The sequence below is a fragment of the Trachurus trachurus genome (assembly GCF_905171665.1).
Source record: "Trachurus trachurus genome assembly, chromosome: 17".
NCBI lineage: Eukaryota > Metazoa > Chordata > Actinopteri > Carangiformes > Carangidae > Trachurus > Trachurus trachurus.
Window position 1 is genome coordinate 4,928,506 of NC_139900.1, and position 24,798 is coordinate 4,953,303.

General features: G+C 44.1%; 1 protein-coding gene across 2 annotated transcripts in view; it reads left to right on the forward strand.

The window, feature by feature from the left end:
- Positions 1-23,661, forward strand: part of myo10 (myosin X) — a 142,814-nt gene extending 119,153 nt beyond the window's left edge. The window contains exons 22-43 of one of the 2 annotated variants that reach the window (XR_014596125.1): positions 2,472-2,578; positions 2,673-2,924; positions 4,143-4,182; positions 5,164-5,706; positions 6,795-7,250; positions 8,346-8,466; positions 9,244-9,487; positions 10,653-10,748; positions 11,878-11,971; positions 12,074-12,129; positions 12,895-13,037; positions 14,058-14,249; positions 14,419-14,576; positions 15,624-15,747; positions 16,699-16,996; positions 17,806-18,013; positions 18,627-18,763; positions 19,395-19,515; positions 20,511-21,020; positions 21,799-21,990; positions 22,776-23,533; positions 23,591-23,661. Coding sequence is in view for 1 of the 2 variants with exons in the window: in XM_083991977.1 (XP_083848103.1) it covers positions 2,472-2,578; positions 2,673-2,924; positions 4,143-4,182; positions 5,164-5,706; positions 6,795-7,250; positions 8,346-8,466; positions 9,244-9,487; positions 10,653-10,748; positions 11,878-11,971; positions 12,074-12,129; positions 12,895-13,037; positions 14,058-14,249; positions 14,419-14,576; positions 15,624-15,747; positions 16,699-16,996; positions 17,806-18,013; positions 18,627-18,763; positions 19,395-19,515; positions 20,511-21,020; positions 21,799-21,990; positions 22,776-22,886 (4,203 nt within the window). In the remaining variant the exon portion in view is untranslated. Of the gene's footprint in view, positions 1-2,471; positions 2,579-2,672; positions 2,925-4,142; positions 4,183-5,163; positions 5,707-6,794; positions 7,251-8,345; positions 8,467-9,243; positions 9,488-10,652; positions 10,749-11,877; positions 11,972-12,073; positions 12,130-12,894; positions 13,038-14,057; positions 14,250-14,418; positions 14,577-15,623; positions 15,748-16,698; positions 16,997-17,805; positions 18,014-18,626; positions 18,764-19,394; positions 19,516-20,510; positions 21,021-21,798; positions 21,991-22,775; positions 23,541-23,590 lie in introns of those variants that run through there. The other variant, XM_083991977.1, reaches the window with a different exon arrangement.
- The last annotated feature ends 1,137 nt before the right edge of the window (positions 23,662-24,798 follow it).

The following is a 24,798-nucleotide window of genomic DNA, read 5'->3' on the forward strand; positions in this document are numbered from 1 at the left end:
TAATGAAAACAAATGATTAATTGCATGATTTTTTTTATATAATGCACAACTATTTACTCAAATGGCACAAATTATTTGCATTTTTTTACGGAGAAGTCTGGAAATTCGCGTCTGGAAAAAGTATGGAATTTGGAAATTTCAAATGTGTAGGAACCCTGTCATTCATAAAAACACCTTTCAGTGTCAACACCTGCAAATAGCAATTGAACTTCTTTTAAATTTCAGAAATATCACTTTTATTTAGCGAAAACCTGTGATGGAAACGCAGCTAGTGGTGGCTTTTGTCTCTCTTTTTTTGTCTGTGTGTGTGTGTGTGTGTGTGTTTGTAGGTGCACGTGCCTGACTGTGCACTGCATGTTTCCCTGTTAATTAACCGACGTCCAAATCACCTCGACCGGTTTACATTTCCCCCTGAAAATCTCATTAGTGTTCACCGCTGAGGATTCAACACACACACACACACACACACACACACACACACACACACACGGTACATTATTCTGCTCCTGTCTCCATGCAGCACTGTGACATTTCCCCACTGTTCCCGTCGCCCGAGTCCACGTCCCATATCTAATTTTCCTCCCTCCCTAATCGGATTAACCCCCGCTGCGCCGCTCCGCCCCGGCTCTCTCTCCATCAATGGGCGACAGCCTGGCTGCTGCAGCAGCAGCTGCACTAAGTGGCTGTAAAACGCCTCTTTTCACAGAGACATGTCCCTGAAATCAGCCGCTCCGCCGTAATCTGTGGCGTTTTAGCGGAGCGGGACAAAAGGGAGAGGAGGGTCCCGGGTTTGATTCCCTGTCGGCTGCTTTGTTCCTCTGTCTGTTAAAGGCTGATGTGGGACAGGAGAAGACGGCGCTTTGAGGCTTTTATTCATCATGTGTGTCTAACATGTAACGACCGTGCTGCGTTCGGCTGCAGCTGGGAGTTTACTGCGTCCCGGCGTTTTGTTCTTCATGTGCTACTATAGATATAAAATACGTCAATGAGAAGTACAAAGAGAGTACAAATATCTGAAAGCAGGTGAAGCAGCTTTTACTTCCTCTGCTCTTCACCTGTGGGAGGAGCTTCCTGAACACTGAGACTCACAGTGAATCACACACGTTGCATTTCATCTTGTGCATTAGTCTGTTGTCAATGTGTTTTATCACCAAATCACTGCTTTGTCATGGTATCCTCAGTTTCCTGCCTCATCTTATACATTTAGATACATTTATTTCTATTTGCTATTGTTTTAAAATGTTGTTTTAATGTTGTCTTAATGCTCTAATTTAATATTTCATCATGGTTCTGTAACGCTCTGAATCAACAGACCTTCCTTACTGTACATTCCTGTGTGTGTTGATTGATTGATTGATTGTTTTTATTTCGTATGAATGACAGACATACATACATACGAAAAGGATACGTAAGAAGCCAAAGGCTTATGAGGAACCTACCCCCTTGCAACTGTTACATTTACAATCAATCATGGTGTAGAGACAATATCACTAAGGTACTTACTTACATATAATACAGAGACAAGTTTGAAGACATGATTCAGTAAGCAAACATTGTTAAATAAGAAAATCAGACGATGAGTATGGGTTGCTCTTGCAAAATTCATACATAATTCATACCTCACACTTTATGAGAAATGAGGAATAGCTTTCTTCTAACTTATTAAAGCAATTTCATAAACAAGGAAGAACAATGATTCACTTAATTTCACCGATTTCTATAATAACTGTGAATACAGTAAATTTACATTAACACATTTGATTCAATCATCATGTACAAAACACACAAAGCCTTAAAGCTACGGGCCAACATCAAAACCTGTTCCCTTCACTGACAGCAGCTTTTCTAAATGTGGCGTCTCACAGCTCCCTCTAGTGGTCGCCTCGGGTTATTAAAGTTTTACACATTATATGAACATAGGAAATAATGACTTTCTGTCCTGCAGCCTGTGTTTGAGACAATTTTATAACTTCACTCGACTCAACTCACAGTCTGAATTGTCAATAAATCGATCAGTCGATCTGTTAATTGAGGTCTTTTATTGACCCAGACTCTGGTTTCAGCTCCACAATGTGAAGAATTTCTCTCTTTTGCTTTGTCACTGTGAGTTGAATCAGATTTCAACTTTGACAAACAGAGCGTCAAATTTTTTTTATTTCTTCTAGAAATTTAAAACGACTCAAGATGGAAGAGTTTGTTTTATGTTGATGTTGTTTGACCCCTTTACCCTCCACTCAGGACTGTTTATTATGATTTATATTTCTTAGTGTTTTGTCTGATCTTATTGTTTTCTTATTGCTTTTATATGATTTTAATTTATTGTAATTAAACTTTAACTCTTTTATTTTACTGTTTTTTTTATCTGTTGTGCAGCACTTTGGTAACTTTATTGTTTTTAAAATGTGCTATACAAATAAAGTGGATTGGATTGAATGATGTAAACACTGACTGGTCCTCTCCTCCTCTCTCAGGTCTTTCTCCGAGAGTCTCTGGAGCATCGACTGGAGAAGCAGAGGGAGGTGGAGGTGCTGAAAGCCGCCATGACCATCCAGGCTCACGTCATGGGCTACATGGCCAGGTACGACTCAAACACACACGCTCCGACATCACGAAACCTGCTCATGCATATACGCTTCAGTCTGACCAACACTCTTGTCCACTGGTGGATGCAGGAAGCAGTACAGGAAGCTGCTGCAGTGCATCGTGGTCATCCAGAAGAACTACCGGGCTTTCTACTGGAGGAGGAAGTTCCTGCTCCTCCGCTGGGCAGCGCTCACCTTCCAGAAACGTGTGCGGGGCCAGCTGGCCCGCCGGGCCTACGGCCAGCTGCTGGAGGAGAGGAGGAGGAGGGAGAGGCAGAGGGAGAGGGAGAGGGAGCAGGAGGAGGAGGAGCAGCGCCGGAGGATGGAGGAGGAGACAGAGAGGTGAGCTGATGGAGGAAGCTGTGAATCATAATAGTCAGAATTAGTTTGTAATATGAATAATGATAATTACAACGATTAATGAGGCAAAGACGCCACCGACAGAAACAACGTCCACTCATAGTTGATGTATGTTTTCAGAATCAGAATCAGATTTACTGGCCAAGTATGTTGTGTACATACAAGGAATCTGACGCCGGTTTGCACATAAAGGACGTATAACAACAACAACTGATCAATAACCTTTTGGCAAATTGGCCCATTGCCATAATCCCTATAGTCATAGCAGTAGGTTCATCACCTTTAATTGTCGGTGCAAGCTATTTTTAGATCAGCGGGGCAGAGACGCAAGCTGCTCAGCTAACGCAATGGAGGCGCACGCACGGTACTTTTCCATTTCCCTCATCAAACTCATCAAATACACAATCCAACAACTCCACAACGCTCTGGTGGACAAGTTGTGACCTGCACATTCACCACGCTATGAGATAATCACGTATAATTATGTAACATTACGACACATGAAGCAAATACTCTGAACTACTTTTGCTCGTAATGTTACGTGATTATCTCATAGCGTGGTGAATGTGCAGGTCACAACTTGTCCACCAGAGCATTGTGGAGTTGTTGGATTGTGTATTTGATGAGTTTGATGAGGGAAAGGTGAAAGTACAGCTCGCTGTGCAGAGCTCACGGCTCTGCTCCGCCGTTCTAGAAATAGCTTGCACCGACAATTAAAGGTAATGAACCTACTGCTATGACTATAGGGATTATGGCAATAGGCGAATTTGCCAAAATGTTGAACTATCCCTAATAAGAATAATACAAAGACACTTTTAAATAAGATGAGATAAATAAGGTAAAGTGGTCAGATTGTACTGTGTAGACAATGAGGTAGTTTTCTGATTCTGTTAAACCATCTAAGCCAGGATGTAGTCCTCCAACCCTAAACCCTTGGAAAGAGAAATGTACGTAGTGAGTGGAGTGAACACACAGATTATAATCAGTGCAGTTATATCATCATACTCCTCTTCATAAAAGCTTGATGTGTTTGTTTTTTTCCTGTTCTGGCTGATAATGTATATTTTCTGTCTGTTCCGCTCTAAATGGCTGTAATGGGATTTTAATGCTGTGACGAGACAGGAAATGTAATTTCTCATGTGTTGGTAAATCCCGTCTCTTACCGTCTGTCTGTCTGTTTGTCCGTCTGTGTCTGTGCAGAGAGAGAAGGAGGCTGGAGGCCGAGAGACTTGCCAGAGAGGTGAGATGATGGATCCAGTCTCTGGTGGATTATTTGGACATATAGATAAAGTTTGGTTCTACCTCAGGGTTTCCGCGGGTCATTAAAAAGCATTAAAAGTCATTAAATATATTTTGCTAAAATTAAGGCCTTACATGGCATTAAAAGGAATTAAATTTGATTCTCAAAGGCATTAAAACATTTATAAAAAATTGATTGATTCATACAGTGAGATTTTGATATCATTATCAAGAAATGGAGAATTTTCTAAATTAATATTTTTAGGTGGTGGCAGGCTACTGTTGGCTTTTTTTATTTTTAATCGCTATCGGCAAAAATCGGAATCGGCAGGTCAGGCTTTTTAAAAATCGGTGATAGGCCAGAAAATTGCAGTCGGTGCTCCCCTATTGGTGTGATAAACACGCAGAACCAAGTAATTGGGTGTGTGTATGTGTATATAGGTAAGTGTATGTACGCACATGTATAGTATTTGCAGTCACGGGCATTAAAAATGTTTGAAATGGCATTAAAAAGTAGGGCTGGGACGATACGCTTTTCTCCCGATTCGATTTTGCTACGATTTTTTGGATGGCGATTCGATTTAAATTGCGATTCTATGATATTGCTGATTCTCTCGATTTTTAGTCTGCATTTTTTACATTTATCTACACACAAATACTGTAGGCGCCTATAAATTAACATACTTCAACTCCAGTGAACTTAAACCCTTTTCAAAACCTGTACTCTCTGTATGTAAAAAAGCTAACTAATGCACATTGCACAATATTTAAAAAGATTTTTAAAAAAATCAATTAAAAAAGAATCAAAAAAGATATTGCGATATTTATGTGAATCGATTTTTTTCTCCCACCCCTATTAAAAAGCATTAAATTAGATATTCTGGTACCTGCAGAAACCCTGTACCTGTGTTTGGCAATGAATCCAAAAACAGTGTCCATTAGACAGTTAATAGTTTTTGTCTTCCTCCTGTCCTGTCCTCAGGCGGAGGAGAGCCGGCGGCGGCTGGAGGAGCTGCAGTCTGCCGAGGACTTCACCTCTCCGGTTCTGGCCGAGTCTCAGTCGGCCGTAGCGGTCGCAGCAGCTCCGGCAGAAACACCGGAGGAACCGGAGTTGGAGTCAGAGTCGGCGGAGTCGGAGTCGGCGGAGGCTCTGGAGGAGGCGATGCGTCCTCACGAGGCGTCTCAGGTGGAGGAGATCCTGCGACTGGAGCGGGAGATCCAGGCGCTGCAGAGGCAGAAGGAGCGGCAGGAGCTCTCGCTGACCGAGGCCTCGCTCAACCGGCTGCAGCTGCTCCGGGACGCGGAGCTGCGGCGGCTGGAGGACGAGGCCTGCAAGGCCGCGCAGCAGTTCCTCGACTCGCTCAACTTCGACGAGATCGACGAGTGCGTGAGGAACATTGAGAGCTCGCTGGGGGTCTCCGAGGGCGAGGAGGAGAAGGACAAGGACAAGGACGGCCGGCGGAGGAGGGGCAACGACGAAGAGGAGGTGGACGAAGGGTTCGGGGCCGACGACGAGGCCTTCAAGGTATAGTAGGGATGTTACGCTCCAAGCAGACGGTTCGACACAGTATCAACCTTTCAAAACAGAATTTAGGGCTAAATACTGCTGCGCGGAAATTTGAATGTAGGTGGACTATCCCTTTAACAACCAGAGAGAGTGCATATAGATTAGTACAAAAGACAGCCACAGTCACTCACATTGAATCACAAAGAAGGGAAACAAACTGAAGCCAACAAATGATGATCTTGTTATTAAATCCAAATCAAAACCCCTTCCCTGACTCTCGCCAGCATTTTGTACAATTGTCATAACAGCCCCTAGTAGTAGCACAAGCATTTCCCAATTTTCTTCCACATGTATTTAGTAAATATATTTTTTTTGTGTTTAGTAAATCAAATTTTTGGATTTCTATCAATGTTCAGCCTACATACAGCATATTATGAAGACACAATCACATTATTACCTAAGTGTAACAGGAAAAACAGGGTAACACTTTACTTGAATGGGTATTCATAAGATTGACATAACACTGTCATAACATGACATAACAGCTGTCATAAACATCAATGAATACTTACGACAGCTGTCGTTAAGTGTCATTCGGTAAGTTATGTCACTTTTGATGCAAAGTTGACATTGTTTGAGATGTCCTTGTTATGAGAACTTGACATATTTTTTTAAAGTTTGGCAATGAGGTCTGCTATGACAGGTTATGTCGTCTTTATGTCAAGTTCTCATAACAAAAACATCTCAAACAATGTCAACTTTGCATCAAAAGTGACATACCTTACCGAATGACACTTAACGACAGCTGTCATAAGTATTCATTGATGTTTATGACAGCTGTTATGTCATGGTTATGACAGCTTTATGTCAATCTTATGAATACCTATTCAAGTAAAGTGTTACCAAACAAAAACAGTCCAAAAACTTGAGATGCACATAGAACAGTTCATGACACCTTGCCCTTTATTGTTTCGTGCAAATGCTATGTTAAAGGTTGACCAGCAGATGTCGCCATGTTTAATTGTATCAAATGCTTTGAAACACATTGCTTCATCTTGATTGAGTGGTTCAGATTAAAGCTTCTGTTTCTCCATCTCTCCTCCCAGGACTCTCCCAACCCCAGCGAGCACGGCCACTCTGACGGCCAGCGCACCAGCGGGATCCGAACCAGCGACGACTCGTCGGAAGAAGACCCGTACGCCAACGACGGCGTGACCCCGCCCCCGGCGACCGCCCTGCTCCACCAGCCGCTGCCGTTGCCCCCGGCGCCCCCACCGCCGCTCTGCCACAGCGCCTCGTCCAGCGGCGACTCCTCGGCCTACCGCCGTCCTCCTCAGGCCGCGTCCGAGGCTCCGTCCGACGACCTGGTGGAGCTCATCCCCCCGGACGAGGACTCGGACTACGACCAGGACGACTACGACGAGGGCGCCATCGTGTCCAGCGGCAGCGTGGCCTTCTCCAACCCCCGCAGCGGCCAGTGGTCGCCCGACTACCGCGGCTCCGTGGGCACCTACAACAGCTCGGGGGCGTACCGCTTCAGCTCCGAGGGGGCGCAGTCCTCGGTGAGTATCAGCAAAGATCAAGGTCTCCTCACAGTAATCCGTTTGTTGCTCTGGACAACAACGAGCTGAGCTGCTCCATTAGTCCTGCAGAACTCATCTGTCTTCAGACACTGTGACAGGACACGACGGGAATAAATCTTTTATCAGATTTGGTCAGTATGGGATGTACAGAAGTAGTTTAAAGGGATAGTTCACCCAAAATTGAAATTATCTACTCTTCCTCATGTGGACTAAGGGCTGGGAGAAGTTTCAGAGTCCTCCGTGGCTTCTCTGAGTTACAGGGGGTCTCGGCGTAGCAGTGCAGTGTCCATATAACAGTTGCAAATGGATACCAACTGTCTTCGTAACAAAAAGACACACCAAAAAACATCCAAATACCTCCATGCTGCTCGTATGTAATGTCCGTCTTGTATTGAAGCCCCGACATGAGAAAATGTTCCGAAAAAAATTAAATTAGTCTATATTTCAAGCTTGTTTTGTAGCGGAAGCTTCTTGAAGCTCCTCTTCCCAGTTCGTCAAATTTGGACAAACTGGGAAGAGGACGGACCCTGGTTCGTCCAGATTTGATGAACCGGGACTCTGAAACTTCTCCCAACTCTTAGTCCACATGAGGATGAGTAGTTAATGAGTGAAATTTCAATTTTGGGTGAACTATCCCTTTAAAGCTTCAGTTGGTAACAATTATTCAGTCATATTTGCTGGAACTGTCACTATATTCTGATAGTCGGACATTAAATGGGTCATTTAGGACAAAAACCAACTCCTCTGGTTCCACCTACAGCCTGTAATCATATTTGCCAAAATCCACCGACGATTCTCCACCAGTCAGGTAGAGGGAGCAGGAGGAGCAGCCAATCGCAGCTCCTCGACCTGACGGAGTATTGTCTTGAAATTTCCGACCAAGTCGCGGAGTTTACTTTCACTTTCGTCAAGTTACCAACTGGAGCTTTAATGCTTCTCCAAAACTCTGCAGCAGTCAGAAAAACAAGCTACTTAATCCTATAAATTCATCCAGTGTACTCACTTCTTTATAAAACACCACAGTAAATGGTTCTTTATGTTTTCAGCCCCTGACAAAGGTTGTTTTTATTCCAGTTCGAGGACAGCGAGGACGACTTTGACAGGTTCGACACCGACGACGAGCTGTCGTATCGGCGGGACTCGGTCTACAGCTGCGTCACCCTCCCATACTTCCACAGCTTCCTCTTCATCAAAGGTAACTCCTTCATCACAGCTTCTGTAAGAAGATCTGTGATCGGTCTCAGTCACAGATGCCCCAGGAAAAGTTGAAAAGTTGAGGACGTTTTCACCTCTTGTTCAAGACAATTATAAAAATCTGTGAAGACAGTCATCTATATAGTAGTCAATAAATGATCTTCAACCATAAAGTTTTTCCTTAAAGGGATAGTTCAACATTTTGGCAAATTGGCCCATTGCCAATTCATGCAAAACCGCTGATGGTCGTTGCCTTCAGGGACAGTTTTTCATCAAGCAGTCTCTGTATTTCCCTCTAAAACAACTCAACTTGTCCACCAGAGCGTTTTGGAGTTGTTGGATTGTGTATTTGATGAGTTTGATGAGGGAAACCAAGAAATCCCATTAGCCTCCGTAGCGTAGCTCTGAGCAGCTCACGGCTCTGCTCCGCCGTTCTAAAAAATAGCTTGCACCGACAATTAAAGGTAACAAACCTACTGCTATGACTACAGGGATTATGGCAATGGGCCAATTTGCCAAAATGTTGAACTATTCCTTTAAGTACAGCACAGTATCAAAGAACTACCATAAGCTCTTCTCCACCGTTTCCTTCCCAGCAAGTCTAAGAGATCTTATGCTAACACAGCGATAGCATTAAGAATGTTGTAAATGTGCAGATATTATACAATTCTTAGAATAAATGAAGAATATTACAAAATGGCAGCCTTTTGTGCTAATAGTCGGTTTCTGGCCTCCCGCATCAAACAGCTTTTGAAGATCTCACCTTCTCTCTCTGCAGGAGGTCTGATGAACACGTGGAAGCGGCGCTGGTGCGTCCTGAAGGACGAGACCTTCCTGTGGTTCCGGGCCAAGCAGGAGGCTCTGAAGCAGGGCTGGCTGCACAAGAAGGGCGGCGGCTCGTCCACGCTGTCCCGCCGCAACTGGAAACGCCGCTGGTTCGTGCTGCGGCAGAGCAAGCTCATGTACTTCGAGAACGACGGCGAGGAGAAGATGAAGGGGGTGCTGGACATGCACACCGCCAAGTAAGGACCAATCAGATGCAAGCGACCGCCTTTGGAGCGGCCGGGGCAATACATGTTTGAGCCGAGAGCTAAAGGTGGTAGCATTTAAGCTAACGGGGCAGTGAGGAGCTGTCAACATTCGGTGACAGTTGCTATGGCAGCTGTCACACTAAGAGACTTTTCACAGGAGGCAATTGATGATTTTTGGAGACAGAAGGATTAAATATCATCTCCAAGTCACCAAACTTCACTTAGCTTTACTGCTATGGCTGTCGATTGCCGCGAAACGCCAATAGCGACGGGCTTATTTCTGTTAGCCTGTCTATGGAGTTTTACATTATACGTTAGCAGTAAGCTAGCGGACTTTATGCTTAGTTGTGATACTGGCTAACATCTAAACATCTCTGACAATATGTTGCCTCACATACATTGTTGACTTAACTTAGAACAGATGTAGACATCCTTGTTAATTTTATCCACGTTTAGTTGGTGTTGTGGTCTACCTCATAACTTTATCCAGAGCAAACACTTCTCTCGGTTGAGATGTGGCTTGGGAAAAGGTTAAAAAAAATCCACCCCGTCGCCCAGCCTCTCAGGATACCTAGTGTCAGAGTTGCATGTACCCCATGCACACCGTTTGACCATTTTAAACTTAAAATGTCAAGAAAAAACATATAAAAACCAATGAAAACTGACTAACTGCAATGCATTTCAATGGACGTGGAGGCAGAGAATGTCCGAGTGTATGGGCTAGCTATGCGCACTGTGATTTGCTCATCGCATTTGGGGGCGTGGCTTAGCCATAGGTCAATTGCAATTGGACGCAAAGTTAGAGAGAGACAGCCTCGAGTACAGGATGAGTCATAAAAGGCCTTCATAAACCATTTACAGAAACAGAAAATACATGGAATTGGATGGAAAAGTACTTAAATAATTTATTTGGGACATGAATATGAGAAATATATCACAAGTTAAATTGCACTCCTTGAGGCCGTTAAAGTACCAATACAGCAACATGTTCATGTTCTCAATAATAATCCAGTTGCAGTTCCTATTAACGGCCACTAGATGGCGGCAAAGATCTAAAGTCAGACCTTTTCCTTTTCCAGGAAAGTTGGTGTTTTATCTTTTGTGTTTATAATCTGTATCATTTAGTCATGAGTTGTTGTTTTTTTGTGTTGTGCAGAGAAATCATCGATAACACGGGGAAGGAGAATGGTATCGACATCGTGATGCCGGAGAGGACTTACCACCTGATCGCTGAGTCGGCCGAGGACGCCAGGTGAGTCAGCTGTTCACCTGCTGGTCACATCATCAGTAGCTTTTTAATGAGACTGGAACATCAGTGACGTGTGCAGAGCCGCCATGATGGTGTCAGTGAACACACCGCTCGATGACCTTAATGACATTGTGTTATAACTATTGGTAAATTAAATGAGACTTTGTTGATGCTGCTCCTGCAGACACATACACACACACACACACACACACACACACTCACACAAATTGTCAGTCCCAGACAGTATAATGAGGAGGAGGTATTGTCACTAGGGGGGTTGCTGTGCCGGTTGCCCCTAGCAACACATTGATTTCCACTCAGAGGGACACCGTGTGTGTGTGTGTGTGTGTGTGTGTGTGTGTGTGTGTGTGTGTGTGTGTGTGTGTGTTGGCAGCAGGTTTACAGCTCCACAGAACTTCCCTCATCCCAAATGTTTAAGTCCTTCTGTTCCCTTCCTCCATCCTCCCCTCTTTCTTTCCTTCTTTCCACAATCCTTTTTTCCTTCCTTCTTTCCTTCGCCCTTACTTCTTCCTTCCTCTTTTGATCCAATTGACCTGATCCGTTCCCTCCCTCCATCTTTCTTTCCTCTCCTTCTTTCCCTTCCTCCTTCCTTCTTCTTCCTTCATTGAACAAATCTGTTCCTTCCCTCCATCTTTCTTTCCTTCCTTTTTCCCTTCCTTCTTTCCACAATCCTTTCTCCTCCCTTCCTTCCTTTTTGACCCAATTGGCCCAACCTGTTCCCTCCCTCCTTCTATCTTTCCTTTCTTTTTCCCTTCCTTCTTTCCACAATCCTTTTTCCCTCCTATCCCTTTCCTTCTTTTTTGACCCAATTGGCCCAACCTGTTCCCTCCCTCCTTCTATCTTTCCTTCCTTTTCCTCTTCCTTCTTTCCTCCCATCTTTCCCTTTGTCCTTCCTTCCTTCCTTCCTTCCTTCCTTCCTTCCTTCCTTCCTTCCTTCCTTCCTTCCTTCCTTCCTTCCTTCCTTCCTTCCCTTCGTCCTTCCTTCCTTGACCCAGGAGAACAACAGGAGGGTTAAAGGCCTAAAATATCAAATATACAGGATAATTTTTACCAATTTTACCAATTTACCATGATGATGATGATGCTGATGGTGGTGTCTCCGTGGTTACAGCCAGTGGTTCAGTGTGCTGAGTCAGGTCCACGGCTCCACGGAGCAGGAGATCAGAGAGATGCACGACGAGCAGGCCAACCCCCAGAACGCCGTGGTGAGTTCACTGTCTGTGTCTGTGTGTGGGAGATAACGATTGTTGTTTTCCACAACGCTGAAGAACGATGTCCCTGAACGCATCGTCTCCTTGTCTCTTCAGGGAACGTTGGACGTGGGGATGATCGACTCCGTGTGTGCGTCAGATAATCCAGAGAGGTGAGTGGAGACTGGGATTTAATAAAATAGAAATAAAAAGTTTTTGTTTTCAGCTTCAGCCACTACAGGGTGCATTTGTTTTAAAGGGATAGTAGCATTTTTTTAAAGTGGGGTTGTATGATCTACAAATAGCCCCTAAGTACTTTAATTGCAGTAGCAGACTCTCTGCACTCCTCCCGTTAGCAACGCCAGCCCATAATAGCCCTGCCCAGAGATTTACAACATACAGTGTTGTGAATGGACCCAAAGAAACGGCCTATTTTCGTGGCCTAAAAGAGGTTTTACCTCAAAGAAAATACACAGTTCCATTGTTCACTATAATATATTTTTTTCCAGCCCCTCAAACTGTGTTTTTCCTGCACTTTGAGGGGCTGGAAAAAATTATATTATAGCGAACCAATGGAACTGTGTATTTTTTTTTCAGGTAAAACCTCTTTTAGGCCACGAAAATAGGCCGTTTCTTTGGGTCTGTTCACAACACTGTATGTTGTAAATCTCTGGGCAGGGCTATTATGGGCTGGCGTTGCTAACGGGAGGAGTGCAGAGAGTCTTCTACTGCAATTAAAGTACTTAGGGGCTATTTGTAGATCATACAACCCCACTTAAAAAAAAATGATACTATCCCTATCCTCAAAACTCAAGTAACATCTCAGAGTAACATCCTGCTTTATTTCAGCCTCTAGTATAAAAATCAAAGTCGTGTTTATTCCCTCTGCTGACTGATGCGTCTTCTCGTCTCCACTAACCCTCCCTGAACCTCCGCAGGCCGAACTCCTTCGTCATGATCACGGCGAACCGCGTGCTGCACTGCAACGCCGACACGCCCGAGGAGATGCACCACTGGATCACTCTGCTGCAGCGCTCCAAGGGAGACACGCGCGTCGACGGGCAGGAGTTCATCATCCGAGGTGACGACACGACACCACACCACACGACACGCAATCACTTAACATCCTGCAGCCCGCGGGCCGGAGTCTCTCCCAGAATGCATTTAGGCAGATAACGGGAAACATCAGAGGAGGCTGCAGATTCATTCTGAGCTTTTTGTTTTAACTTTTTAGCCCTTGGGGGTCGCTTCATTTTGTGCACCCCCTTTGTCCCGAGGGCACAAAAAAAAAAAAAAAAACCTTTTCAAGATTGCAATATAAATGTTATGTTTAAATGTATTATGTATAAAAAAAATTCAATTTTTTTTCATTATAAACTTCCGTCTTCACCATACATAACAGAAATTCATGAATTTTTTTTTTTGACCCCTTAAATACCAGTTTTAATGATTAAGGTCCCTCTTTTTTTTGAGAGAGAGAAAAACGCAAAAAGTAGATTTTTTCCCATCCCATATATGCAAATTAGATTTTTTTTTTGGGGGGGGGGGGTATTATCTTAGCCTGGGAGGTTTCAAAAGTTATAGAGAGATATTGCTTCTGAGTGGTAAAAAAAAAAAAAAAAAGAAGAAATAGTGGAAAACAATAAAACATGAAATTTTGAACGGACTTCAACACCTGGGAATGAAAAAAACGAAGTAATAAACTACTGAAGTAACTACTAAAAATCTAATTGCAATGGTAGTGTATTCAAAAAATGCATTTTGAATGGGAGTCAATGGTGCAAAATACGCCGAAGGGACACAGAAGTTTGTATTTAGGTTAAAAGGTTAAAGGAAAAAAAAACTTACAGTGAACTTAAACTTAAAATTCAACCCAAAATACAAAACCTGACCAAATTGTTAATTGTTTGCATCAACACAGCCAGAGTTATACACAGATAAAAATCAAAAAGCACCAAAAATGTCTTAGAAAAATCCAAGTAAGTGCAAATAAACGGGAGCCCTCAGCTCTCTAACAGCACCGTGTTGGTTTATGACTGCACAGCTCAGGTAATAGCAAAGGAACAGGAATAATGAGGTGTGTTTCCTGTGTTTCCTGCAGGCTGGCTGCACAAAGAGATGAAGAACAGCACCAAGGCCTCTCTGAAGCTGAAGAAGCGCTGGTTCCTGCTCACACACAACTCCCTGGACTACTACAAGAGCTCGGAGCGCAACGCCCTGAAGCTGGGAACGCTGGTGCTCAACAGCCTCTGCTCCGTGGTGCAGCCGGACGAGAAGATCTTCAAAGAGACGGGTGAGAGGAGGAGGAGGAGGAGGAGGAGGAGGAGGAGGAGGAGGAGGAGGAGGAGGAGGAGGAGGAGGAGGAGGAGGAGGAGGAGGAGGAGGAGCAGTGGGTTCTGTTGGGTTCAGCCCTGTTTGTCCTCTGTGTCTGATCGCCTCTCTGTCTCTGTGATTCCTCTCAGGCTACTGGAACGTGATCGTGTACGGCCGTAAACACTCGTACCGTCTGTACTGCAAGCTGCTGAACGAGGCCACGCGCTGGGCCAACTCCATCCAGAACGTCATCGACACCAAGGCGCCCATCGACACGCCCACACAGCAGCTCATCCAGGACATCAAGGTGGGAAACCAGTTCTCTGTAGATGATATGGCTTTTTTTTATTACAAAGGACAGGCTCTCTGTCTTCACCCGGTGTCCCAGCTCTTGTCTCTGCTGCACCGCGACACAAACGCGCTCCGTAACCCGTAATCTTTTGTTTATGACGGTTAAGACTACACAGATATACACATGGTAACATGGTAGATGATAAATAACGTTATCCACCGCTCCATTTATTGATTTTTCGCCGGCTTCATTGAAAACAAATGCACATGGAGGAGAGGAGCGTAACCAAAACAGCGGAAAAGCAAGCAGACTTGCACTTGCATAGTTCCCCTTTAAAGAGGAATTATGCAAGTCTGGTCACTTTTCTGCTGTTTTGCTAACCTTAGTCCTGGCCATGTGCAATCCATGGAGCGGTGGTTATTTATCATCTACCATGTTACCATGTGTATTAGGGGTGGGAGAAAGAATCGATTCACATAAATATCTTTTTTGACGATTTTTAAATCGATTTTATTTTTATTTATTTATTTTCTTTAAATATTGTGCAATTTGCATTTGTTAGCCTTTTTTACATACAGACGGTACAGGTTTTGAAAAGGGTTTAAGTTCACTTTATAATGGAGTATGTTAATTTATAGGCTCCTACAGTGTTTGTGTACAGATAAATGTTAAAAATGCTAAAGACTAAAAATCGAGAGAATCGGCAATATCGTAGAATCGCAATTTAAATCGAATCGCCATCCAAAAAATCATAGAAGAATCGAATCGGAAGAAAAGCATATCGTCCCAGCCCTAATGTGTATATCTGTGTAGTCTTATCTGTCATAAACAAGAGATGACGGGCTTTTCAGCCAGGAGACGCTACAGTAGGTGGAAGGCAGAGAGTTACAAGTCATTTATTAAACCATCACAATTACTCCGAAGCTGGTCAGTTAAGGTAAAAATGTATCAGAGTTAAACTACAAATCCTGCAGAGTTCCTCTTTCAAGGCAGCGTCAGTCTGAAACCACTGAGGCTTCTCTCCCACGCTGACGTCAGACTGCTCTTCTCTTCTCTCTGCAGGAGAACTGTCTCAACTCGGAGGTGGTGGAGCAGATCTACAAGAGGAACCCCATCCTCCGCTACAGCCACCACCCGCTGCACTCGCCGCTGCTGCCGCTGCCCTACGGAGACATCCACGCCAGCGGTGAGCCGCCGCCCACTGAGTCACAGCAGCAGGAAAACTCTGATTCTGACTGTTTGAGCTTCATTCCTTTATGTGTTACATGGATATTAATGTCAAAGTTTAGATTTTAGATTCAGTTTTCTTGTTGTTTTTAACAGTATCACCAGAGATCCACCTCTGTTTGAGCCTGGACCTTCATGTTTTTTCAACATTTCTCTGATTTGTGTCACATTAAATATCTTCTAACTTCTAGAACAGTGGTTCTCAATGTGGGGTCCGGGGACCCCCAAGGGTCTTTGAGAGGGTTCAAGGGGGTCCCCAACTTTTTCTCTGAATTTTACCCTTTTTTGTCTCTTTTTGGAGACATTTTACTACTTGCTACTTTACTTTTACTTTACTACTTTTTTTTTTTCTTGACATTTTTAAACTTTTTTTTTTTTTGAGAAATTGTATCACTTTTTTTATAGAATTTTTTTTTTTTTTTTTTTTTTTTCATCATTTTTTCTAGACTTTTTGAAACTTTGTTGATAAATTACACCAGCTTTTTATAATTTAAATATTTAAAAACTCTTTTAGAGAGAAATCTTACCATTTTTTTCTTTTTCTTTTTCTTTTTTTACTTTCTTTTTGAGAAATGTTACCACTTTTTTCCAGAAATTTCACAAAAACATATATTTTTTAAATAAACGCCAATGGCCCTAATTTAAATGTACATTTACTAAGAAAGTAACATTATTCAGTCTCGGAACAAATATTTGTGTATTTCTGGTGTTTGTTTCAAAACTTTGTCCAATGGGGTCCATGGTCTAATTTGTGTCAGTTTATGGGTCCTTGATATAAAAAGGTTTGAGAACCACTGTTCTAGAAGATACAAATACCATATTTTTTAAAACATTTCACAAGTTACGTATCGTTTGCCAGTAGCGAGGTAAAACAGACCGTCTCTAACCTCGTCTCCTCGTCCCGGTGCAGCTCAGAGACACCGGAGCTACACGACGCTGCAGGACGAAGCCCTGAAGGTGTTCGGCTCGCTGCAGCACCTGGAGGGCGTGGCCGACCCGGTGCCCATCATCCAGGGCATCCTGCAGACGGGCCAGGAGCTCAGGCCGCTGCGGGACGAGCTCTACTGTCAGCTGGTCAAGCAGACGGCCCGGCCGCCGCAGCCGGGGAGCCCCGGGAACCTGTGTAGCTGGAAGATCCTGGCCTCCATGTCCTGCACCTTCGTCCCCACCAGGAGCGTCCTCAGATACCTCAAGTTCCACCTCAAGAGGTACAAACTCTTTCTCCACAGAACCACCCCAGGGGCGTAACACCAAATTCTCGTAATGTCAGTGGGCCCCTATCCATGCCAGTGCACGAAGCGCAGAGTTGTTTTTGAGGTAAATTTATACAAAGCGCATTTCCGTCGAGGGCAGTTTTTCGGCAAGCAATCTCTTTTCGGCACTATACCGGCTTTGCATTTATCTCGAAAACAACTCGTAACTTTCCGTTATTATGTCATATCATATCTCCGCCAATCTAAAAATAGCTTGCACAGACAATTAAAAGGTAACAAATCTACTCCTAAAACTATAGGGATTATGGCATTGGGCCAATTTGCCAAAATGTTGAACTATCCCTTTAACAGTTGTTTCCCCTAATTCTGCCTTCTTTCTTTTTATGATACCCCGATTTATGTTTTTTGGGCGGCATGATGAAAGCTAGCCTCATTCAATCTGGGCTCACTGACGTTACACTTGTCGCTGGCCGCTGTCTATGGGCGGACTAAACCATTTTACACCTCCAAGAGGGGGCCCGCAGAATGTCCAATATGTTGGGAGGACTTCGACACGGAGTTCATTCTCTTGTGATGTTATCAATATATTTGAAATAAATTATGACACCAATTAATTGGGGGGCCCAATTCATTCGAAATAAAAACATTTAAAAGATAGTAATTTCAGGATTTGGGTAGTCAGGTCCCCTTTTCCCTCCACTACCACGCCCATGACCCACCCACACATGTTTCATTTCATTGCATCTTGGGCTCTGACTCCGTCTCAACGCGCCCTCTCCTCTCCTCTCCTCTCCTCTCCTCAGGACTCGCGAGCTGTTCCCCGGCTCGGAGATGGACCGTTACGCCGCCTTCGCCCTGGACTCCCTGAGGAAGACTCGAGCCCGGGAGAACGTCCCGTCGCAGGAGGAGATCCGCTCCATCGTGGCGCGACAGGACATGAGCACCACGGTCCACTGCCACGGAGGAGGCTCCTGCAAGATCACCATTAACTCTCACACCACGGCCGGAGAGGTGGGGGCACGCCGGGGCTGATGGGACATGGGAGGGGGAGGAAGGGGGGATGGGTTACCAGCAGTGTTGATTTTGACAACAAATCCTAATTTAGTTTTAGACTTAGTCTTTTGACTAAAATACTATTTAGTTTTAGTCATATTTTAGTCATCTGGGGGTTTTAGTTAGTTAGTTTTAGTCGACGATATATCTTTAGTCAGCTAAAATTTCGGTGGTCTTAGTCAACGAAATGTTTCTCCAGAATACCCAGTCACTGGAATTATCCATGGTATTAAGGTTTGAGTCTACAATACAGGCACGGAAACAGTTGTAATATGGTACATGCATTTTGTTTTATTTAACTTTCATGTTCATACTGAGTTTCAATCAAATTGCTGATCGGACCTCTTCTCCATTCGTCGCTCCCTAACATTTTCTTCTCATTTTTATTCGTTGACTAAATTGTTAATTATATTCGTCTTCGTCTTCGTCATCATAGCTGACTTTTTATTTAGTTTTCGTCCGTGAAAAAGGTTCGTTGATGAATATTTTTTGTCATAGTCTTCGTCAACGAAATAAACACTGGTTTCCAGCAACTATAACTCATGGTTTAATTTGTGTGTGTGTGTGTCAGGTGGTGGAGAAGCTGATCCGAGGTCTGGCCATGGAGGACAGCAGGAACATGTTTGCTCTGTTTGAACACAACGACAGCACAGAGAAAGCCATCGAGAGCCGTATGGTGGTCGCCGACGTGCTCGCCAAGTTCGAAAAGTGAGTGTCGCTCCGTGTGTGTGACTGAATGTGTGTTTGTATAGGGTTGCAAAGGGGCAGAACATTTCCAGTAAATTTCTGGTACATTTCCAGAAACTTTCCATGGGAAGTTGAGCTGGGGAATTTTGGAAATATTCCAAATTGGAAACTTTCCATGGGAATTATGGGAATTTATAGGAATTATTTGGGAATTTATGGGAATTAACTGGAAATTGGGGGTTAATTTAAACAAACTGTATCATATCCAAACATAAATGTAAATTTTGTTTTGTCATAAGCAGACATCCATGCAAAATAATACAATTAAAAAACATGACGTTTCAACAGATTTATTTGTGAGTAGAACTTTATCAAGTTTTAATTCTTGTATGAACAATCAATTCTTTTACTGAACAACAAAAACATGAATGTTGAGTAAAATATTACTAATTACTTATTAAGGGCCAACATTCAATATTGTAAATTTCGGATTTATTGCCATTTATTCCCATATATTCCTGTTAATTCCCATGGAAAGTTTCCAACTTTGAAAATTCTTGCCTTTGATATTTTGCAACCCTAGTGTTTGTGTTTGTGTATGTATATGTGTGTGTTTATTGTGTGTGGTAACATGTGTTGCTCCGGCCTGCAGGCTCTCAGCCAGCCCAGACGAACACAACACCGGCTGGAAGTTTTACTTCAAGCTCTACTGCTTCCTGGACACGGACAACGTTCCCAAAGACAGCGTGGAGTTCGCCTTCATGTTCGAACAGGTGAGAAAACCTCGTGAAGCACCTGGTCGGCGTAATGCAGAGCAGAAAACACCAGCACTTCATGCTCGTGTTGCGTTGTTTAGTTACTAGTTACTTTAGTAAGTTGTAGTAACTGACATGTTAAAAATAATTAACTTTTTATAAAATGCTCAAATAGGTCAACTTCCTTGGACTTCCCTCCCTAACCGCCGTTTATCTGGACCTAACCACCTCCCTCAGTGTTCCTGCTCCATGACGTGCTGTATCACTCCGCCACTGATCTAAACAGCTGATAGGCGGAGTGATACAGCGCATCATGGAGCCTTCCCGTGTGCAGGAACACTGAGGGAGTTGGTTAGGTCCAGATAAACGGCATTTTTCCGACCAGTTGATGAACTGAAAATAATATAACATCCTATTTAAATGGGCGTATTATTTTCTGATGGTACTTCCTGAGTCAACGAAATGGTGTAATGGCGCATTTTATTGTAATGGGGGAAACAGTAACTTTTGTGATAACACATTACTGAAAAAAGTAGTGCCATTAGTAACGCCGTTATTACCATCACTGATTGTTCGTGATGCAAATAAAGAAAAAACAATATAAAAATCTGATTGTTCCTTATTTACGACACGTTAAAGGGATAGTTCAACATTTTAGCAAATTGGCCCATTGCCATAATCCCTATAGTCTTAGCAGTAGGTTCATTACCTTTAATTGTCGGTGCAAGCTATTTTTAGAACGGCGGAGCAGAGCCGCGAGCTGCTCAGAGCTACGCTACGCTCCAACAACTTGTTGGATTGTGTATTTGATGAGTTTGATGAGGGAAACCAAGAAATCCCATAATGAGCCTCCTAGCGTAGCTCTGAGCAGCTCACGGCTCTGCTCCGCCGTTCTAAAAATATCTTGCACCGACAATTAAAGGTAACGAACCTACTGCTATGACTATAGGGATTATGGCAATGTATGTATCATGTAGTCATTGTCTCATGTTTTGTGTGTCTTCCGTCCACAGGCCCACGAGGCGGTGATCCGGGGTCAGTATCCGGCCCCTGAGGAGACGCTCCAGTTCCTGGCCGCCCTGAGGCTCCAGTACCTGCAGGGCGACCACAGCTCCCAGACCAGCAACCCCCCCGAGATGTCCCAGGTGTTCCCCATGGCGCGGTTACGGGCCCGGGTGCAGAACTCGGCCAAGACGTTCGCCCCGGGCTCCTCTGGCTCCTCCGGCTCGGGCTCGGGCTCCGGCTCGGTGGCGGAGCGCTCGGGGACGGCGGAGAGGAAGCGCTCGAGCTTCCTGGAGGGAACGCTGAGGCGGAGCTTCAGGAGCGGATCGCTGAGCCGGCAGAAGCTGGAGGAGGAGAACAGCCTGGAGGCGTGGATGAGGGAGGAGGCGGCGGCGGTGAAGACCAGCGTCATGGACAAGTGGAAGAAGCTGCAGGGGATGAACCAGGAGCAGGCCATGGTCAAGTACATGGCGCTGGCGAAGGAGTGGCAGGGATACGGATCCACGCTGTTCAACGTCGAGGTGAGGAGGCAGAGCGGCATTCACCTTACCTTAAAGGGATAGTTGAACATTTTGGCAAATTGGTCCATTTGTCATAATCCCTATAGTCATAGCAGTAGGTTTGTTACCTTTAATTGTCAGTGCAAGTTTTTTTTTAGAACGGCGGAGCAGAGCCGTGAGCTGCTCAGAGCTACGCTTCGGAGGCTCATGGGATTTCTTGGTTTCCCTCATCAAACTCATCAAATACACAATCCAACAACTCCACAACGCTCTGGTGGACAAGTTGTGACCTGCACATTCACCACGCTATGAGATAATAACACAACGTTACCAGACAGAGTTGTTTTAGAGGGAAATACAGAGACTGCTTGATGAAAAACTGCCCCTGAAGGCAACGCACATCAGCGGTTTTGCATGAATTTCCCTCTAAAACAACTCTGTCTGGTAACGTTGTGTTATTATCTCATAGCGTGGTGAATGTGCAGGTCACAACTTGTCCACCAGAGCGTTGTGGAGTTGTTGGATTGTGTATCTGATGAGTTTGATGAGGGAAACCAAGAAATCCCATGAGCCTCCGTAGCGTAGCTCTGAGCTCACGGCTCTGCTCCGCCGTTCTAAAAATGGCTTGCACCGACAATTAAAGGTAATGAACCTACTGCTATGACTATAGGGATTATAGCAATGGGCCAATTTGCCAGAATGTTGAACTATCCCTTTAACCTTTTAGAGGTTATTTAATTTAATTCACAAACAGTGTTTTTGTATCCTAATGAAACAAACTGTGTCTTTGTCGCCTCAGTGTCGGGACGGGTCGTTCCCCTGCGAGCTGTGGCTGGGCGTGAGCCGCGAGGCCATATCTGTGTACAAGCGAGGGGAGCCGTGGCCCCTGGAGGTTTTCCCCTACGAGCAGATCCTCTCCTTCGGGGCGCCGCTGCCCAACTCCTACAAGATCGCCGTGGAGGGCCGAGAGCTGGTGTTCGAAACCCAAATGGTTCGTAACGCTCCTTTAAAACTGTCAAAAAACAAAAAGGGATAGTGGCATTTTTTTTAAAGTGGGGTTGTATGATCTACAAATAGCCCCTATACTTTAATTGCAGTAGAAGACTCTCTGCACTCCTCCCGTTAGCAACGCCAGCCCATAGCCCTGCCCAGATATTTACAACATACAGTGTTGTGAATGGACCCAAAGAAACGGCCTATTTTCGTGGCCTAAAAGAGGTTTTACCTGAAAAAAAAATACACACTTCCATTGTTCGCTATAATCTAATTTTTTCCAGCCCTTCAAAGTGCAGGAAAAACACAGTTTTTATTTGGACCTAACCAACTGCTGATCGGCGGGCGCTAACCCTGGGCGGAGGGATACGTGAGTTGGTTAGGTCCAAATAAAAGCTGCGTTTTTCCTGCACTTCGAAGGGCTATGTAAATAAATAATATAAAAAAAAATAATAATAATAATATTATAGTGAACAATGGAACTGTGTGTTTTTTTTCAGGTAAAACCTCTTTTAGGCCGCGTAAATAGGCCGTTTCTTTGGGTCTGTTCACAACAATGTATGTTGTAAATCTCTGGGCAGGGCTATTATGGGCTGGCGTTGCTAACGGGAGGAGTGCAGAGAGTCTTCTACTGCAATTAAAGTACTTAGGGGCTATTTGTAGATCATACAACCCCACTTTAAAAAAAATGCTACTATCCCTTTAACCAACAAAACCTCAGCGTTGATATTTGTGTCAGTGACCAAACCAATCACCATCTGCTCCTCTTCCTCCCCGCTGCAGGTCATGGACATCGCCAAGCTGATGAAGGCCTACATCAGCATGATCGTCAAGAAGCGCTACAGCAACTGTCAGTCGGTCAGCAGCCACGGCAGCCAGTGCAGCGCCTGGTGAAGCCCCGCCCCCTTTTAACTTAGTGACCTTACGGCCGAGGAGTCGTCGTCGGGCGGCCGCTGTCCGAGCAGGGACGCCCATCCTCAGCGCTGTGGACAGAGCAGCAGCTCCGACATCGGACTCTGTGAATGCTGGAGACAAAAACCAACCGCGACGCTCTTAATGTTAAAACTCAGATGATTCTTTTTATTTGTAGGACTTTTGTTTTGTTTTGTTTTGTTTTTTTTTTGTATCAAAACACAACACAGCCACAGCCAACAGTTAGTGCTCACTTCAAACTGGAGCGAGTCGACACGGTGGAAACAGTGAGGGATCTGCTGCCATGACACAAAAGAAACAACCCAAAAACACAAATTACTAATCAATCATCAAACGTCAACATGCAAAACTTCAATCAAAATCATAGGCAAACTTAGCTGACAGAGGAGACCTGCAACCTGCAGCACCTGGTCGCTGCCAGCAGGGGAAAACTGTTAGATGGATAGTTCCTTTAAAGTGGTTGTTTGTGGCCTCGACGTCCTTTGGATGATTTGTTCCCCCCAAAGAAGTTTATATCTTCATATAATTTAAAATGTGCAGCCATATTGCCTTATTTGCCCACATGACATTCCTGGTAAAACTTCAAATGAAGGTTTAGTGAAGTGAAAGTGACTAAACAGTCAAAACTGTCCCTTAAACACAACACTGTGTTGAATGAAATCCAGAGGCTTGTTGCACAAAACACCTCAAGTTTTCTACTTAAGACTGACACTTGAATGTCTCCTGAGCTCTTTATCGGTTTCCTTAGTTAAGAAATAAAAAAAAAAGAAGATATTTTTTCTGTTTCCATTGAGACAGATAATTGACTTCAGTTAGCACTTGTCATATCTGTTAAAGTGATATCTATTATCACTACACAGCCCCTCCATCCTGAACTTCACCATGGTGAACTTCTACATCTTCTCAGGTGACTTTAATAGTAATGATGAATCTTATTTGTAGAGCACTTTTCATAGAGGAGATGAAGCTGAAAGTGTTTTTATCATTTTTAAAAATATATACCGTACGTAGATGAGATGAAAAGTACGAGAGACACCAAGTTTAATCAACAGAGTGTCTCTTGTAGCTCTTGGCTCCACAGGTTGGAGCATGCTTTAAAAAAAAGCTGCAAGGATTATCAAATGAGTGTACCTGTACCTGCAGTGTAGGTCGACACCGTAAAATTATCAACAAACTAAATCTAGAGAACCTTAAAAAGACGCCAAATGATGCAAGGGCACAGATTAATTCCAACCAATAGGTAATGAAATCTATAAAAATCCCCTGAGAAAGCACATTTTTCCTCCTGACACCAAAATACAGAAATGCACCAACTGTTTCTCAGACCAAAGAAAATCAGCATCGTTTCCTCCTGACACGTGGTTGTGTTGTGTTGTGTTTTGGATAAGTTCATTTCTCCCCGACGCTAACGCGCTGCAGCGCTACAGGGACTGTTGTTGCAGGATTAGTCGTGTTTGTCACTGAGGTTTTTTTGTTCATGTGTGTGTGTATATAAGAGAGAGAGTGTGTGTTTTTAGAGAGGTGTGTCCGAATGTGAGAAGATTAAATGAAAAGAAAAAAAAAAGCAGAGGCGATGGAGAAAAGACACTAAGTGAGGACTTCCCGCCTTCTCCCTCTCTGCTGTGATGAACTCTGGGACTGGACCGTTCTCCACGATGATCTGTTCACTGTGTAAATAATGTGCAGCTGCGCTCGTCTCAAACATTTCAAGTTGTGCGATTGGTCGTCTCGAGTCGTTCGCCGACTAACACGAAGGTCACACAAGTGCCTGTTCAAACTGCGGCAGGAAGGACGACGTCCAATCAGATCTCGTCGCATCAACGCCACTCCTCTTCTTCTTCCTGTGTAGCCACAATCTGAAGGGTGCTCCCTC